This window comes from Pleuronectes platessa, chromosome 6, assembly GCF_947347685.1.
Source record: "Pleuronectes platessa chromosome 6, fPlePla1.1, whole genome shotgun sequence".
Classification (NCBI taxonomy): domain Eukaryota; kingdom Metazoa; phylum Chordata; class Actinopteri; order Pleuronectiformes; family Pleuronectidae; genus Pleuronectes; species Pleuronectes platessa.
The window spans coordinates 16106344-16124267 of record NC_070631.1 but is presented as its reverse complement, the minus strand read 5'-3'; the positions used below and the strand labels follow the sequence as shown (position 1 = coordinate 16124267).

Sequence of the window (17924 nt, the reverse complement as noted above, 5' to 3'; positions counted from 1 at the left end):
ATTACGTTAACACATATCACCCATTAAGATAAGCAGCAGAAAACATAAAAGAAGCCAGCAACAATATTTTCACATTTGTCATAAAAGCAACAGAAAACAGCACATTATCAACATGTAACAGCAGAAGCTTCATATTATACAGTGGTTTAATTTCAAACTTGAATAATGAGCCTGAATTGTATTGGTTAGCATGCTGGGTAAATACAGAGAGAGAGTGAGACATGACTTACCTCAGTCAAGGTCAGAGTGCAATAGCAACTGTCTTAAACTTTAACAGTATTTAAAGCAATCAACAGCCAATCACAGGTCTCCTATCAAAATACCAACTTTGATGCTGTTCATCAAAGCATCAAAGGAGGTATTGAGAGAGTGTCCCTGTCAATCAAAATAATCTTCTATTTCAAATCTTAGCATCTGGTTGCTATGGTGATATAACCACCTACTGATGAGGAAGTTTTGCGATCATTTATTTCTGTAAATAAAAACAGGACGTTTCATTTTGGTAGACTTTTAATTGCGTCATTCTTGCAGCATCTGATCTTTAATTTTTTTAATGGCTCCTGTCTTATCACCTTCTTGTCTTAGTATTTATATATATATATATATATTATATATATTATATATATTATATATATATTTACATATATGTTTATATACATATACATATGCATGTATACATAAATGAAACAAAATACATTGTTCATTTCGTCGTGTAACTCTTAGCCGCAGTATTTCATCACAAACGAACATGTGAACATTATACAACCCAGGATATTTCCAAACAAAATTCAGACTTAAATAGTTTAAATTTATTTTACCAAGAGGTTCATGTCACACTGTATGGAGAATATTTAAGAAAAGACGATTTTCTACAACCACAAATTCCATGGCACAAGTGTTTTGCAGCAGAAAATACCTTCATAGGTGTCTATGGATGAGAGTAATACAGCTCAGAGCTCAAACAAAACCTAAAGAATCACGAAGACGGATGACCAATTACAATACATATGACTAACTGGATATGAAATGACTTCTACAAGAGGATATGACATTTTGATCATTTTGCGCAGCCCTAGTTTTCATTGAAATGCTTGTTCTCTCACATGAAAATACTTTGTTCTTTAAAATGCACAACAATGTTTGTCAGTAGGACTTCCTGATATCTTCCTCAACGATGAATGGACACACATTCTGTTCATCCACCGACTGCCCTACCTTACACATGGCATGAGAGTATGATTTTGAAGGTCGGATTTCAAAAACATCTCAGAGTTAATTTTTATTGTTTTAGATTCTTAGTACTGGAGATCCTTAACATCTTTCTGTCTAAAGTCGATTTTAGGTCTATTTAAGAAGACGTGTACTGTTTGTAGTGATCTATTAATGCAAAATGCAACAAATTGGCAGCTAACATGGTCTATCAATGAGGCCTAACTGGTTTGACCGCTATAGAGGCTTTTGGAATATATTAACTTTATATGAACGGCATATCAACGACAATAAATAACCAATGTCTGCTGCAGATGTTCTTTAGAAATGTGTATTATTGTACAAAGATAACAATACACAGTGTAAATTCTGAGGGAAAGCCGCAGCAGATCTGTCAACCCTGAGTGTGGCTGTCCCCTGTCTCTCCTCCGAATGGTATGATCCGTTGTCCCCTATGTCTCCTCCGAATGGTATGATCCGTTGCCTAGGTAGCAGTAGAAGCCAGTTCCCTCAACCACGCCTGTACTCGAGCTTTATTTTCCTCCTACCCGAGATGGGCGAATCTCCGCATCTGCCCTGCCTCTGATTGGACCAGGATTAGGCACGAAGAGTGGTCATTGGCTACAAGTAGAGACATTTACAGGATAAGCCAATCAGCGGCACGGTAAGGAGGGCTCCACACTCAGCTCGGGTGCCACTAAATAACACCGTTTAGCTTTTCATGTCGCTGTTGCCGCTTTAAAGGTGAGTCAAACTTTATCTGCTCAGGTGGTGTTGAGCTCCATCACCTCCAGGGAGCCAGTGGGGAGGCTGGAGTATCCGGGCCCCACACAGAAACCCCCAGGGCCGACCCCGGACCGAGCCGAGCGGCCACTGGCGAGAGCCATGGCTACCGTTAGCCAGCTAGCCGTGTGTGGACCGAACCCACGGTAACTTTGCCTCAAACTTCGCTAACTAGCTCCCGCTGCGGCTCGTCCCTGTTATCAGCTCGGTTCTTTACAAGCGGGTCAACACCAAGCAGTTTAACGGGAGCGGGGACATTTAAGCCACGGACATCTTTGTGACTTATAATGAGCCTGCGTGGTCAGAAAGGAATGCGAGTAAGTGGCTGTTGTCCGACATAAAAACATTTGCTCCTCCTCGTCCGACATCTTGGGGCAGAGGGCTCGGCTTGGATTTAAAGGTCTTCGATCGTCCCACATAAAGTGAAAGTCGTCCTTTATCCATAACAGTACTAACAGTTGTCTGCACATTGTAAGAAAGCATTGTTGCTTTACTATATGCACCAGAGTCAGGAAGACGCCTGCGCAGGAGATTGAGCTGCTACTGTCCATCATGTAAAACACTCCATGATAACATTGCTGCAGATAGCGGGTCAGCATGAAGCTTTGCATAGCCTCAGGTGATCCAACGAAGCTCATCTGCTACTCTGGGTGTGTGCACTTACTTTGGGGAAAGGGGGAGCTTCAGTCAAATCTCAATTCACGCGCCTGCAAGTTCTGACACGACCTGACAGCATTGTTCTAAAGTTTGTTATGTTTTACAGCTGAACACGTGGACGAGGGACGTTGTCATGGACGAGCTGTAACAACAACGGGAGTGATGGAGTATGAGGACGTGCTGATCATCGCTGCAAATCGAGACTGGTTCTGTGTCGATACCATGTAGGCTGCGTTGTTTCCACCACCGAGGAACAAGTCCACCACTCACATGCAGCTTTGATACACCTAACACAGGACCATGGATCATGATGAGGTAACTTTAAGCTTTAATTTCTTCACAGATAACACTTTTAACATGCTTTGTTTTAGTTTTCGACAGCAGACATGTTTTATTTAACTTTAACAAACTATTTCAATCTACACAAAACAGTGACATTGTTTTGAGTTATTATTATCAGTTTCCTCTTGTTCTCTTATTTAGTTTATCTTTTTGCTAGGGCTGTTGGGATGTGACCAAAAATGATCCTCATATCAGTTGAGATCATTAGCTTTTGCGATTAAAGATTACATTTTTATTCCTTTTACACTTAATGACTGGATTTTTGCCCCAGCGTGAAGGTGTGGTTTAAACTCCTCTTCTTGGGCAGAGAATGACAAACACTTGATAAACATAGATCAGTCCTGTGTTATACCTCCTTACTGTTCCTGCACAATGTATACGCATTTTATTGATATAAATTGGATCTTTGTCAGATTATTATTGATGACAATTTTACCACGATAATCTTTGATCTTGTGTTGTTTGACAATGGCAAGAGGACGGAGCAGTTTGTGTGATGTTTAAGTAAACCAGCGACGGGTGACCCGATCCTGAGCTGGAGACAATATGTGGCATGTTGTTGGAGCTGTAATTGCTCCTGTAGTGGTCTAAATGCTCCATGGAGGGGCCGGCTCAGGTTACAGCCCTACACAGCACAGTATTGAATTCAGTAACAGGTGTTTAGCGCTGGCATGCCACACTGAAGTTGTGTCCGTGTCCTGTGTGTCACTCATGATCAGATCAGTTTCCTGCGAGGCTGGCGGCCTTGATGTTGAACGCTTGTGTCAATGCTGTAGTTTGCAGGATAGTTTGTTGTATCATTGTTCGGCGCAAGTAAGAAACAAATATTGATATAAAACGAATATTTTGCTTATGTTGCAGGTTTAATGGAGTGACATATTAGAGCTAGAATGGACTCTGTAGAGCGCATACCTCTGCCAAGGCCCATTGGACCCTTTTCTATTTCATTCAAGCTGCAAAAAATTTCATACCAGCTTTCTTAAATAAAGATCCATGATTTATTTTCAGGGAAAACTGTGAAGTTGTTGAAAAGCACTTATTTAGCAAAGGTTAAGAAAGTGAAGGAAAAGTGAAGGAAATCCTGGATCCACCCCTGATATGGATCTGCACCAAGTTTAATGGGTTCTTCCCTGACCCATACCCTATCCTGGAATCATGGAAATGTATGACATAGCTTTTGTGTGCTGTTAATTACAAACAAACAAATGGAGAGGGTTGAAACATTCCCTCTGACTTGGTGGTGGGAAAAACCAGCCTGTACAAGACTACAACACCACAGTACATGCAAAAGATGAAGACATTTGAGACTATGAAGCCATGGAATTTTATAAGCCTGTCGCCACGTGAAGCATGAGCTGAAGAACAGCTGTGCTATAATAAGCAAAGCTTTACAGAATAACAAGCCGTGTGCCCAAGGCTACACATTTACACGTTTAGGCTGTTGGTATTCATCCTTACAAGATGCCACTTAATACAAGAGCTCAACAGTGAACTGATCAACACGATATCAGATCCCATAACATTCAGCCCCTCTTCTGGGTCCTCAGCTGCCGACGGAGCTGGACCAGATTTCCATGCGGCTTCAGGAGGATGGCTTGGCTCCGGCAGCCAGTGCGGAGGAGCGGCAGTGTCATCTGTGGCAGCAGCTGCTCCGAGGTGAGACGAAGCTTCGGTCAGTCACACAGGAGCTGCAGACATTACGGACCCAGCAGGCCAATGAGATGACGGAGGTGAGACCCTTCAGTGTTTTAAGTTCACCAACAGCTGCAAAAGTGTTACAGACCCATCAACCTAAAGTTTGTGTGATTCGAAGTTTCCCAACTATCCAGTTTCATTGAAATCTAACTGCTATAGTTATGAGTGGGCTACGATAAAAATATTCCATCATTGTTCTTTGAACTGAATTCACAGATGAAATGTATCTTGTGTTTTTTCTCTTCATGTTCGTCAGGTGGAGAGCTATGTTGCACATATTCGTGGTCTGCTGGAAGAGCGGGAGTGTCTGACTGCCGACTACGAAAGAGAAAATGAACACTTGCGACACGAGCTTCACCAAACCAGACAGCAACAAGGTGAAGTCAGTGCAGATGTATTTAGTATTCTTTGCTTTGGGTTGTAGCGTTGCTGGGATCGCCAGAGTTTCTTAGCAGGATGTTCTTAAAACATCTAAGCTAATAATTTGTATTTGCCACGAATGCTCCATCATCTGTCATATAGAGTTTCCTGCTAATTTGTTGTTGCTCTGTCTGGTCCTAAATGTTTATTCTTCCACCTGCTGCACCAACAACTGACCAGTGTAAACCTTTACTTCAGAGAGTCAGGCCAAAGAGCTGGCAGAGATGCTGGCCCAGGAGGACCTAGTGGAGATAGGCTTGAGCAGTCCCAGTGAGCAGGTTGCTTACCTGCTGGTGGAGAGGGCCACGCTGCTGGAAAGGTTGGAGGCGGCTGAGAGGAGACTGGAAAGTCAGAACCTGACTGGAAACTCAGTGGAGGGCCCCCACCAGGTAAAGACCTGTCCTACATCATCAGGGGACTGTTCCTCATGATATGTTGTTCATGGCTGGCTATCACATATAACCACTTTGAAATATTTAAATAATTTATATAGTATGTAAAGTCAATTTCCACCATCACTGTCTTCAATCATGGAATATTTTCATACTTCATGGTGAACTATCCAAGGCAAATCCGGAGGCCTCGTGAACATGGTGAAGTGAGTCTCTCTTTTTCCCATGGCCTTAGGGACAGCAACACATTCACCACATGATGGGCGACGAGCTGCGGCAGCGGAGGGAGCATATGCAGAAGAGCCTAGATAACATGACAAAGGTGAGTTGACTCTCACTGTGCCCTGGCTACAACTCCTCAAAATAGTCTGTTTGATTTAAGGTTGTGAAGAAAAAGACAAATTCTAAGTTTTTGTTTCCAGATAAAGTATAAGGAAAGTTTGGTAGTTATTTACTGTCTGTTGTGATTCTACCCACACTGGTGTTTCCTCTTAGCAGTGCCCAACGCAGAGTCCGTGGAAGAAGCTGTTCGGGCTGCGTAGGTCTGGTCAGAGCAAGCACAATATTACCCCTGTAGGTCTCCACCTCGCAGCGTATACTAACTCCGTAACTAACACCAGTGTTGTGATCAAACTAGGGCATCACTGGCTTATCTACAACTGGTTTTACCTTTTTGAAATTCCACACTGAAAAAGGTGCCTTGAAGGCAGCACTGCCACCATGATGCAGACAACCTCGCTTGTCTCTGTAACGTGCCTGCCAATTCAATTTTCTAAAAACAAATGAGTGTACAAAAAATGGTGTCTAGGCAGAGCAGTACTAGCATGTCGCATGTGTACTTTTTGTCCCACTGCTTGGATGAGACTGTCCACTCACTGCCCCTCGCTCCTTTCCAGGCCTGCAGCGGTGATGAATCTCCACCTCCACAATGCATGTCTCTCAAAACAGCATGGGCCCCCTTTTTATTTGCTCCCAGTATTCTTTCCCGCTGTACTCCTCCCACTACACACCAACCCTAACTGATTCTCAAACATCAGGCCCACAGCGAGGAGATTTCACAAGAGCGGAATGAGCGCCAGCGGCTGGAGCGGGACCTGGAGGAGGCGTCCAGGAGGCTGGCGATGGCTCATCAAGATATCCGTCGACTCACCAATGAGCTGGATGTGGCCAAAAACAGCCCGGACTCAAATGGTATGTTACAGACATAACAATGTGTATCCGTGAAAGAATCATGAGTAGACTTTGAATGTTGTATTGATGTTTCTTAAGACTGAATACACTTACAGTTAACAATTATCTCTACACATTGCTATGTTAGTGGTTATAAGAAACACACATGATAGCAGTTACTATGAATGTTACAGTGCATTCATGCACTGGGGCTGCACATGTAATGTTGTTGCACACATTGTTACCTCCAACCTTTTTAAAATGTTTGCATTACCACATACTGTTATAAGACTACAGATTTACAGAAATAGTTATTTTCTAATCAGGGTATGTTTGTGGAACTGGGGAGTTAATGTAGCAAACTGCAGGAACTAGTTCTGAGCAGATGAGAAATAAACTTTTAAAAGACATTGATTGTTAGACAGCATATCATCTGCTTCATAGAGTTTAAGGTTTTCTTATAATCTCAGGGTCTGGGCTTCAGGGAATGGTCCAAGAAGTAGAAAACCTGAGGAGGGAAGTGGACAAACTGAAACACTGTGGTGAGACAGACGTGGGTGTGACGTAAAATACTGCAAGAGACACCACCTGAGTAGGAACTTGATTTACTTTCACATGTCTCTCACCAGTGGCGATTCTATTATTATTATTATTATTATTATTATTCTTCAAAAATATTCCCCCTGTCTCCCTTTCTGGCAATATTTTGTCTGAATCTTATGCCCCATTTAGATCTGCTACATGTGTTCACACCCATTTGAAAGAAGTATCACTCATGTCATATTGATACTGTGGTGAGGGCAACAAACAAATAGGAGACATCATCTGAGTAGATTGTCCTTCAGATGTGTCCACACAACAAAATGATCCTGGTCACATTCATCCATTCAGACTTGTACTTGCTGCTGTCTACATCTGAACGGATCACTGAGGACAAATGTTAATACCAGGTCTGAGCGAGGTCTTTGTCTTTTTGAAGAGGCTCAGTCATATATTAAAATAAAAGGCATAAAAGACACAACAAATTTAAACAACTGTCACATAACCAGACCGATGTAATACTCATTCTATCAGTAAGTTGAAATGCATTATGGGGTTTGCTGTTATTACTAAATTTTAAATCTCCTGCTTTTTATCACATCCAACGTTCTTGACAATTTGACCACTTGCCTTTTTCAACCTCTGTACTCTATAGGTGTTTGAGGTTACACTTACATATATTGTCATATTCTGAATGTTTTTTTTTTTCTTTCCATAGATTTGATGAAGCTGCAGCAAGCGAAAGAGCAATACGAGAGACTAGATGTTGAGAACAGAGCTCTGAGGGAGAGAGTGCGCACCAAAGAATCTGAGAAGAAAAATCTACTTCAGGTAGATATTAACTGAATTTATCACCATAGTAAAAAATTTGAAAAAACCAGAAGTTGTTACAGCTGCTTGGGTTTGTTTGTTGTTGTGTTGGTTCAGTTGACAATAAATGACGCAGACCAAGAATTTGTTGCTGAGGAGGATCGAAAAAGCATCTGCATCGAACCACAAAACAATCTGTCAGCCTCATCAGCTCAGGAAAAGGATCTCATTCACAAACGGTTCATAAATTAAATCTTCAACTACTTCAAAATATTTGAAATTAGGTTCTCATCCAGAGTATTCCCTCCATCTAATTTCTGACTTGTATCATCATCATTTGCCGTTAGGTGTCACGAGGCGTTGGAAGATGGGCTCGTGCAGGTCAGAGAGCTGCAGCGGCAACTCCAGAGGCTACGCAAGCAACAGGAAGAGCTGGAGGAGAGGAACGAGGAGCTGGAGGCCCTGCTGGGGGAAGCCCAGAATGCCAAAAAGGAGGAGAGTCATCGCCATGAGGGGGAACTGGAGGGGCTGCACAGGAGGGTAATGAGCAACACTTAATTCTAGCTTATTTTCTCAATGTGACATAAGATTGCTCTCTAATTGCTGAGAAAATAATCTGAACTGGTCGTACAGATCAGAAGCCTGGAGGCAGAGCTGAAGAACCAAGACACCCATGAAAAAATTATGAGGAACGGAGAAGAGGTCAAAAGCACTGAGTCCTACCTACAGCTGGTAAGATCTGGAATGTTTCCGCTGTGATTATATCACAGTAGTTTATCTAGAAAGACCGGGAATAATTCAACTCCCTCTGAAGTCTGAATGCTTTTAATGCCAATAGTACAAATTTAAAATTAAGTGGGTTTTAAAAGAATTGCATGAGAATCAGAAACATTTCTTTAGCTTTTATGTAAATTCATTGTAAAGCACCTTGAGCTGCATTTCTTACTGAATAAAAGACAAAATAAAGTTTATTATAATTAATTTTATTATGACTAATACTCCTCAATTTAAATCTTACTACATAGCTCTATCTCCGTTTCTGCCATACCACGACATTAAATGTAAAAATTTAAAGCATTAGAAGAGGTTATAATACTTTCCATTGCTCAATGCAACCTGTAAACACTCTGCAATCTCCTTTCATGCCGTGTGTGAAGCACTTGAGGGACAGTAGCCAGGAGAGATTGGCTCTGCTGGAGGCACGGCTGACTGAGGAGAAGGACTGGAGGAAACAGTTAGAGGTGGACCTCAGTGCTGCTCAGGCTGCCCTCAAGAAAGACAAAGGGGTAAAAAATGTAAACGCAAACAGAAGTCGAGATCTGATGCACAGTTGTTATTATAAACCAAACAGTAACTGCATGTGATTCCTTCATTCTCCACACCAAAGGCTTTGCAGATAGGTGAGCGAGAGCTGAAGAAGCTGAGGCTGGAGGTCAACAGCCTTCAGACGGAATGTCAACAAGGGAAAACGCTCATCAAGAGCCTCACACAGGTCAAAGGGGAAAAAGCAGTTCTGGAAGAAAAGGTTTGTACAATTAACATCACAGGACATAGTTGAGTTGATGTAAAAATCTAAAAAGTATAAAGAATTGAAATGCACCACTAGAAATGACCAGTAAAGCCAATAAACATAAATCTTAAAGGGACCAGTCTCAGAAATACTGCTGCATGCATCATTTTGACATGTACTCTATTAAAATAAGTTTCTCTCCATCTTCCGTCTTGGACTCTGTTCCTGTCAGTTGGCCCAGATGGAGCGCGCCCACAGTCGACTCCAGAGCGAGCTGGAGCACCGTAAGGACAATAACCGGACCCATGAGGACCTGAAGGATAACAGGCTTCAGGTGGAGCAGCTGCAGGAGCAGGCTGACCGACTGAGTGCTGAACTCCGCAGCCTCCAGACGGCACACAACACCCTGAGGTCTGAGTCAGTCCAGACTTCATCTGCAGTACACAAAAACTGCTTAGGCAGTAGTATTTCTGAGACATGTCCTTTTATCCTTCTCACATAAACAAAAGACTCAATAAACAGTAAAGGCATAAAACTATTTAGATTTTGCAGATTAATTCCCGTGGCAGGGGTGGGTATTGTCGTTTAGTATTCTCTGGGTTCTCTGCACGCTCACCTCACTTTTTATGCCTCAGCGCCGGCGACAGCTAGTGGCCAGAGGCGTCATGTTGTCTGTCCATCTCTCTGTCCGTCCCATTCTTGTCAACATGATAACTTAGGAACGCCTTGAGGGGTTCACTTCAAAATTGGTACAAACATTCACTTGATCTGATTAGAATTTTCTGACAGAAAAAAGGACATTTTTGGTATTGCGAATGTAACATCCCAGGAACACCTTGAGGAAATATATCAAAGATTAATTTGACTCACTGAGTAACTGATCAAGAAGGTCAAGATCAATGTCACCCTTTGTCCCATGTGCAAATCCTTATTAACGCCTCGAAATAATCCTTTCAAATGTGGCACAAATGTTCACATGAGACTCATGGGTTGGGTAAAAGCAAATTAATGAAGTGGTCAAAGGTCAAGGTCTTAGTGGCTCACAAAATAGGTTTTCGTATCTCAAGTCTGGCTTTTAGGTATCTTTTCAAATTGTTGACCAGTTGTAACTTCGACTCAAAGATGAACTGATTTGACTTTAGTGCTCAAAGGTCTCAGTGACCTCATAAGTTTTAAAGAATGTATGTGGACTCAGATGGTACTGGTTGGCAAAGGCACACAAGCGCAGGTTTGTTATTAAAATGTTCTATGGGGAAGTGATTTGAGAACTGTAGAGCTGCTCTAGCTTTATTTTTCTACAGTTTTTTATAGATGGAAGTTGGTTGGAGAAGCAGGGAAATGGAACCCAGGTTTAGTCATGTGACTGCTGATGACCCCATTAATGTCTTGGGCATTTTCTGAATAATCATCTGGAGGCACCAGCACTAACAAACCCACTGCTGATTTCATGTGCATTGAAATAGATTGAGATTGAGTTGGGCTAGTCATAAAGTAGGACTGGAACACCGGCTCGTACTTGTGTGGAATGACTGTGCATGTTTTCCAGGGATGAAATGGTTTCTGAGCGGCGGCAGAGTGCAGAGCTGCAGGCCAAGCTGAGCTCCAGTGTCCAGGAGAAGCTGGCAGCTGTGGGGGAGAGAGAGAGACTGGAGCTCAAGACCGAGCGTCTCAATGAGCAGCTCAAGTGGCATCAAGAGCAGCTCGCCTCCACAAAGGAAGCACTTAGTAGCAGCCAGAAGCTGGAACTGCACACTGCTCATACTGAACCTAGACTAAGTCCAGTGGAGAGGACCAAGGATGAAAGCTTGGATCAGGTATGTGACCTTTTTGCTGGGGTGTGTGAAATCTTTTTGTCTGACTGTTCAGGTAGATAGATATCCACCAATTGAAACAACAGGGCTGAGTAGAGAGGATGTTCTTCAGCATTGCTGCTCAGGTTCAACGTGATGCTGTGTTTTATTGATGTATTTTGAGTGAGGCACCAGATCCTCAGGGAAAAGTCATGTTTCTGTAGCAGATCAGTGTTGACCTGCTCGTAACGATCCTGTAGAATTCATTTATGTGTTGTGGTGTTTGTAGCTTTCATGTCTGAAACAGGAGCTGAATCATATGCAGGACAAGCTGGGAGAGGAGCGGCAGCTGGCCCTGCAGCACCAACTGGCCCTGCAGGCTCAGGTCAAAGAAGCCCAGGCACACATCAAAGTACGTATGACACGTACACAACTATGTCCCCTGGTTTTAGAGGAGGACTTATTGATTTCATTCTCAGAATATGTAATGCTCTCATTCAAAACCCTGCACTCCTACTCACATAGCCTCTGCTTGTGTTTACATCTGCTCTGCTGGTGCACTCAGATATTTTTTAGCTTGGACAGATTTCCTGTGCCTCAGCTCTTATCCGTACAGGACTCTTATAGAGGCAAAGCAAAGGCACCCACATGAGGGCTTGGCTATTTCATTTATTTTCCAATTTAAACAGCAGAGGAGAATTCGTAGAGCAGATGTTTCACATGTGCACAGAAGCTGCGTGAGTGTGAGGAGAAGAGCTGAAGCTGGAGTGCAGGAAATTTGTCCAAGTATTGTTAGTATATTTACATGCAAATGTAGTTTTTTTTTTTGTGAAAGTATTATAAAATCTGAACGTGACAGCAATGCAGTTTCTGCAATTCAATCTAATTAAGGCAAGGCCTGTTCAGCATTTTGATTTCCAGTTGTCTTTTGGTTGCTTTAGTTTTAAAATCACTACAGCAACATTATTCATCGATATTTAAGGGAGTATACAACTGACAATTGGTGATTTGGATAAAATGCAAATAAATGTTTTTAACATTTATAGCTTAACTTGTAATATCTTCTCTGTTTTCCGTTCATAATAAATTCTGATGGTTATCAGAAAAGCTTAGGGCCTCCCAACTGTAGTGATTTGTAAGGATTTAAAATAAAACAAATCTTTTCTGAAGCTGAAGACACTTCAGGCTATGTGTACTGATCTGAACTCCCCTGGAGCATGAACCTGTCTGAACCTCGTCTCTAATTTTCTCCTTCAGTCCCAGGACTCGGTGCTGAACCAGAGGACAGAGGAGGCCAAACAGATGAAGCAGGACCTGCAGAGGGCCCAGAGCCTGTTCACCTCAGCAGAGAGAGAGCTGCGCTATGAGAAAGAGAGGAACATGGACCTGAAGAGACACAACACCCTGCTGGACCAGGAAAAACTCAAGGTTGGTGTTTGATTACCAAACACTCGGAATTGACCTCTTAATCACTCTCTTAGTTTCTCTGTCAACTCATGATGAAAGTAAATTACCATGAGCAAACATGAAGTTATAACACCAGCCTTAACAGTGAAGCAAGGTGCTGCGGAATAGCTGTGACAGTGGTGTTAGACATCTATTTTTTTTTTTTTCATACTCATGTGCCGCATGTGTTTTCTTTAGCTTTGTGCAGAGCTGAAGCAGGTCCAGACCAAGCTGGTGCAGGTGGAGCAGACTCTCCACACTCAGTCGGCTCAGAGCGAACGGCAACAGCAGAAAATCAGGGAGCTTGAGCTGGAGTTGGCACGCAACTCCACAAATCGCAGCGCCACCACCAGTCTGCAGGAGGATCTGCAGGCCGAGAGGGCTCAGCTGATTGCAGCTGACAAGAAGGTCAGTGCTGGAGAGAGAATCAGTGCCATGTGGTCCCAGGGTTACTGTATCGAGGATATTTTATCATCAAATAGATCCAACTTTACCCTCCATCAACCTTAATTTATCCATGGGGATCAACTGTCAATCATTATTAGAGAAACCTACATTTTGAGCTCTTAATAGATGTGGTTTCCGGTCTATTAAGAAAAAGTTGTAATATTGTAAATGTCTCCATACATATTATTCCCTTCTTTGGCCTGCATATTTCGTGTAATTTCCCTGAGTGAATCATGAGACACTGTTGTGACGGCAGGTGTTGGAGCTGCAGCAGCATCTTAAAGGTGCCCAGCACCAGCTGCGTGTGGAGGAGGCTCGGGCCGGCGAGAGCAGCCGCCTGGAGCGGGACAGCAGGGACCTGTCTGACACCTTGTCAGCCCTGAGAGCCAAGCAGCATGAGGAGCACATCACCAGGTCACACGCACACGCTAATGCTGCTGACACTGCCCACTATCACTTGGTCCCAGTTGTGGTAATTGTGCCATAATCAACATTGCGACTCTTTCTGTTGACGCTCAGGAAGCTGTTGGAGCAGCGTGAGGAGGAGCTGCAGCAGCAGGTTCGCTCCCTCAGGCTGAAGGACGCCACTCTGACCAGGACCAACACGGAGCTCTGCCACCGTGCCCAGCAGCTGGACACCCGTCTGGCCATCCTGGAGGCCGAGCTCAGCAAGGCCAGGGAGGAGGTAAAGAACTGTGTACAGCAGTTCACTAGATTCCTACTACAGTAAAGTGACGTACTTTTGGCAGGTTCTTAGCTTGTACTTAGCTTTAAGTCTTTTCAAGTACTTGAGGTTCAACTTTGCATTCCTCATCTCACACGTAAAGTAAAGACACAAAATGTTGATCCAGATCTGCTCCAAAATGTTATAGGCTCTTCCTTGGGTCATGGCCCACCCCTGCATAAACTCTCATGGAAATGGTTTTGGTAGTTTTTGAGTAGTCCTGCTTAGAGACAGACAAAAAGACCATGAAAACAACCTCCTGTCAGTCTAAAGTTCCCAGGAATGATTGTGTTTTACATTTGCCCCAAACTTGACTTATTCCAGTTAGAATTTTAATAACCACATGTGTGTGTTATATGTGTCTTTCAGGGGAGAGACAGCCAGAAGTCTAGGCACATACTGCAGGAGGAGCTGGCGGCCAATCAGCAGGAGTGTGACAGGCTGCAAGGGGAGCTTCAGCAGATTCTCCTCCAATTTGACATGCACGTCAGGTGAGACACAGGAAACACCAGTGTTTTCATTGAATGCAATATTATGAACTTAAATCTTGTACTTGCTATATACTTTTTGATCAGCTCAGTGCAGTAATAGCATAATCAACAATAATTGGGGGATGAGACGTTAGTGCCTTTCCTGTGATTAAGTTCCTTTGCTCCCTCAACTCAGGAAGTACGACGAAAAGCAGAGTCATCACAAGACCAAGCTGCGTCAGGCCAAACAGATCTTCCTCAAGGCGACTGCACAGAGGGACTGCACCATCCAGAAACTGGAGAACGACCTGGTGTTGGCCTCCAGCCTCTCGCACAAGGTCGTACGCATCTTGCAGTATAACGTTTGAATCCCACATGATGATATTTTAACTTGAAAACAAATTCTAACGTCTCTCTTTTGTTATATTTCCTCCTCTGGTCTCCTTGGTGGTGTCTCACAGGAGAAGGAAAGGATCCACACAGTGATGGAGGAGAATGAGAAACTTTTAGAGGAGAAGAGGGAACTGCTGAGGAAGATGAGTGACGCAGAAGACATGGGCAGCAAAGGCATGAGGACCGCTTCGACCATTCAACACCGGTATGTTCACACACATTCGATTATCAGAATTATTAATCATGAGCTAAAATAATAAATAAAGTTTAAAAAAAAAAATGAATGTTTTCTATCAAAAGCAAAAATCAGGAATTCATGGGGTTTCAGTGAGGACATTAAGAACACACTAGTTCAATCATTTCATGAATGAGTATTGATCTTTTCAAGGGTCAACGTCTTGGAAGTGGAAAACAGACAGCTACAGGATCGCACCCTGAAGCTCTCCAATCAAGTTAGTTCCCTAGAACGTGCCCTGAGGAATTCCCAGTCATTCTACAGCATGGAGGTAGGACTACTGCACACATATGTTTATAACATAATGGGACATGCCACTTCACAGGTGTTTTTTTTTTTACAATTTAAAAACAGCTCATACAGCAAGTTTAAAGGCGATATATGGCTTTTTCAGTTTTAACACTTTCTCTAGTAGTGTGTTATAAAGTTGTGTGCGTGTGTATAAAAGGTCTGCAAAACAAACCACAGTCTGTAATAAAGGGAGCTGGTTTCCCCAGAAAAACTGCTTCGTTAGTAGTCTGACTGATACCAATACACACCTAGCGTCTACCAGGTAAAGCCTGAGTGAAGGGCAACATTTTCTGTATGTGCGAGAAGAGGTGGACCAATTACATCAGAGTGGACCAAATAAACAGTCAGAGCCAAAACCAAGTGTTTCAACCCGAATATGAGCATAATGTCTCTTTGAGTTGAAAATGGTTGTGGCAGATCAGCTGCAGCTCTTTTCTTAAGAGAAATGTCTTAGTATAAAATGGGTGATGTGTCTTCTTTTGTTTGTGTGTTTTGTTAATGGTGAATATGCTCAACAGAATGCCAACAAAGTTCACCCCTCTGAAAGTCTCTGTGACAGCATCCTACATGCATCTACGCTAAGGTAAAGCAGGTCATCGTTTTTGCTTTAGCTTCATATCGGACGATGATAGAAAATGTATTAAATACACTTGTCATATCACACACTGGTTGCATTCACACAGACGTGTTTGCTTGTTTGTGGCTTTACTTCCTTAATTTCTCATATTCGTGTCCCCAGTCTGATGTCAGGTTCTTGCGACCCACTGGACATCCTGGACAAAATCTGCCGTGGGAAGGTTGGCGACCGTGCGGCGATGGACAGCACTCGAGCTTCTGTCTCCTCACACCAGCTATCGGAGCAGGGCTACCTGAATCTCACCTCTCCTCTGGTTTCGCCGGAGGCCAAGGGCTCCGAGGAGAGCTCTAATAACGGTGACAAGGTATGAAAGCGTTCTGACTGCGGCTGTGTTTGCAACAGCAACCCCCCAGCAGGAACGTGTGCTGTAGCTCAACGTCTGTTTAAAGCACTTCGTATTCACCACCTCAGATTTTAAAAAGAGTGAAAAGATATGTTGAATTGATTATAATAATCAATAATTTTCAATAGAGTAATAAAGAGTTCTGCTCAGGGTGATATCACTTTTGTATTGCAACGAAGATTCTTGTTTGACTTGCAAGTGCTGCATTTTGATCCAGGTACGAAAAATGCATTGTATCGAAAAAAGATAAGCCAGTGTAAGTGTCAATCAAATGTTGGGTGACATTGTTGAAAGGGAACAGGATGAAAAGAGACACAATATTGTTTGTACGTGCTCATACACCTGGAGAGCTGAGGCCTGTAGTCCGAAGCGAGTTCAACATCCACTGGATACGTTTGTGTTATCCAGCTTCTCTTAACCTGACATCAGACTGGATAACCTGTACTATGACGCTGGTTATCAACTTGACTCTGGGTTTTCTTATCCAGCTATGAGCTTGTTCATGTGGAAGAGGTGGAGTCGTTACTTACGCCACTAAGTCAGAACCATATAGAAAGTTGAGTTTTTGATTCTGTATCTTGAACTTAACCTTATTTACTGACTACTCACAGTTAAACCTGACGTTAGCTCGATAACCATAGATCGTGCTGCTTTGTAGTACAGGCCCCAGGTCAGTTGTTTACAGCAGTAAATCATGGCAAATCTGGATTCTTTGAAAGCCTTGTTTTGTTTCATGGGAAGGATATTGCTTCTTCTTTTTTTTACGTAAAGATACAGGTTAAGACACTGTACTCCACACTAGTGCAGTAAATGTCAAACACACGCTTCACCTGTGGATTTGAATGAGTTTAAACTGAGCACTTTATAAGATGTTTGACTTGTGTTTACATTTGAGAAAATGTAGCAGTGAGATTTCAGCGGCACATATATCCCCCCCCAGCTAAATTGAATCTGGGCAGTGTTTTCTATGAAAAAAGGCCTGAGGTGTTGTATGTTTATGGTTTTACTGTGTCAAACAAACCTTTACACATTGATACAGTTGTGGACCCACTTTGTCTAACATGACACTGTGTGGTAAACGGTCCTTCTCCTTTCTGAGGAGCGGGTCAGCTGCAGCCACTCCAGTATTTACATCGTGCAGCTTGGCTTGTGGTTTGAAAAAAGAAAACATCCAAAATGTGGGAAAAGCCACAGAAGTCCAGAAGTTAGTTTGGTCTATTTTGAGCCTTCAGAGCTGTTTGTTTCTTTTACAACCTCAAGGGTTTCTTCCAGGGGGCGCTCAATCACAAAGTACTTGTACTTTAGCCACAAAGCAGAGAGTTGAGTTTTATACATGGCATTAATCACCACTTTTAATATGCTGTGTGTCAGTAATGGTTTTATACAGTGGATGCTCTGTAGTCTATTTTGTTTTCAATGTGCCTGAAATGATGAAGTGTTCCACTTTGTCTTGCTGCTGCCTGCGTGAACACGTGTAACAACAAAAGCCTATAACGCGACAGACATGTAAATTGTGATGTAGCTGTGTAAATATTTTTTTTTTCAACAAAATTATTTTCATAAATAAAAGCAAATAAATAAACTGAGTACTTGGTTTTATTTTTCCTTCCCCTCCCTCTC

The 17924-nt window shown here is 42.7% G+C and overlaps 1 protein-coding gene across 1 annotated transcript; it reads left to right on the top strand.

Annotated features, from left to right (window-relative positions):
* Nucleotides 1-1725: 1725 nt before the first annotated feature.
* Nucleotides 1726-17884, top strand: ccdc30 (coiled-coil domain containing 30). The gene is made up of 28 exons (XM_053425806.1): nt 1726-1953; nt 2756-2964; nt 4539-4721; nt 4943-5063; nt 5305-5495; nt 5734-5820; nt 5994-6071; nt 6536-6689; nt 7139-7210; nt 7927-8039; nt 8136-8257; nt 8366-8558; nt 8652-8750; nt 9176-9304; nt 9406-9543; nt 9761-9939; nt 11075-11342; nt 11608-11730; nt 12576-12746; nt 12963-13172; nt 13468-13625; nt 13731-13896; nt 14305-14426; nt 14602-14743; nt 14867-15003; nt 15187-15304; nt 15843-15907; nt 16064-17884. The coding sequence occupies exons 2-28, from the start codon at nt 2950-2952 to the stop codon at nt 16269-16271; spliced, it is 3762 nt and encodes a 1253-aa protein (XP_053281781.1). The 5' UTR covers nt 1726-1953; nt 2756-2949; the 3' UTR covers nt 16272-17884.
* Nucleotides 17885-17924: the final 40 nt, after the last annotated feature.